At 45.6% G+C, this 1,317-nt stretch overlaps 1 protein-coding gene across 1 annotated transcript in view; it reads left to right on the top strand.

Moving 5' to 3' along the window:
• LOC106535324 (cysteine--tRNA ligase, mitochondrial) overlaps positions 1-1,317 on the top strand; it is a gene marked incomplete at its 3' end in the record, with an annotated part of 21,097 nt that overhangs the window by 8,691 nt on the left and 11,089 nt on the right. The window contains 1 exon segment of the mRNA XM_014032302.1: positions 979-1,112. Within this exon segment, the coding sequence (XP_013887756.1) occupies positions 979-1,112 (134 nt within the window).

Below are 1,317 nucleotides of genomic sequence, written 5' to 3'. Positions count from 1 at the left end.
GAACCAGTCTGACTAGAACCAGTCTGACTAGAACCAGTCTGACTAGAACCAGTCTGACTAGAACCAGTCTGACAAGAACCATTCTGACAAGAACCAGTCTGCTCTGTAGGATTACACTGTACTTGTAGGCCAAGGTCAGGACCAGTGTCCTGATGGACCCAGTTCAGTCTAAGAGGTCAGGACCAGTGTCCTGTTGGATCCAGTTCAGTCTAAGAGGACAGGACCAGTGTCCTCTTGGACCCAGTTCAGTCTAAGAGGTCAGGACCAGTGTCCTGTTGGACCCAGTTCAGTCTAAGAGGTCAGGACCAGTGTCCTGTTGGACCCAGTTCAGTCTAAGAGGTCAGGACCAGTGTCCTCTTGGACTCAGTTCAGTCCAATAGAAAAGCGGTCAGGACCAGTGTCCTGTTGGATCCAGTTCAGTCTAACAGGACAGGACCAGTGTCCTGTTGGACCCAGTTCTGTCCAATAGAAGAGGTCAGGACCAGTGTCCTTTTAGACCCAGTTCAGTCCAATAGAAAAGTGGTCAGGACCAGTGTCCTGTTGGACCCAGTTCTGTCCAATAGATCAGGACCAGTGTCCTGTTGGACCCAGTTCTGTCCAATAGATCAGGACCAGTGTCCTGTTGGACCCAGTTCAGTCTAAGAGGTCAGGACCAGTGTCCTGTTGGACCCAGTTTGGTTGTAAAGAATTAATTAGTTAATCAAGTCCAAAACAAACCAACAGTAGCTTAAAGTAAAAAATGCTGAATAATAGCTTCAAATTGCAACAGGCTAGCTAAAAGCTAAATGCTACCTAGAAGGTACAAGTAKTTTAAAGGTGACTGTAAATCTGGCTGTAGAATGGTAGGTACAGTCTTATATCAGAATGGTCTAAATAACACAATGTAGAACACTTTAGATTATAAAATCATTGTGAAAAATAAATGCTGACTCATCATTTAAATCAAAGCTTCAGACTGACAGACCTTGTTGCCCTCAGCTGTGTGTTCGGGGCTCAGCTGGACCTCCACTCTGGGGGCATSGATCTGGCCTTTCCTCACCATGAGAACGAGATCGCTCAGAGTGAAGCCCACCATCAGTGCAGGCAGTGGGCCAACTACTTCCTGCACTCCGGTAAATCCTCGACGAATTCACCACATTGTTACACAACATGAAGCTTCACCACATTGTTACACAACATGAAGCTTCACCACATTTTTACACAACATGAAGCTTCACCACATTTTTACACAACATGAAGCTTCACCACATTGTTACACAACATGAAGCTTCACCACATTTTCACACAACATGAAGCTTCACCACATTGTTACACAAC

This window comes from Austrofundulus limnaeus, unplaced genomic scaffold (assembly GCF_001266775.1).
Source record: "Austrofundulus limnaeus strain Quisiro unplaced genomic scaffold, Austrofundulus_limnaeus-1.0 Scaffold1415, whole genome shotgun sequence".
Lineage (NCBI taxonomy): Eukaryota > Metazoa > Chordata > Actinopteri > Cyprinodontiformes > Rivulidae > Austrofundulus > Austrofundulus limnaeus.
The sequence above is the reverse complement of the archived record's forward strand: the minus strand, read 5'-3'. Positions and strand labels throughout refer to the sequence as shown.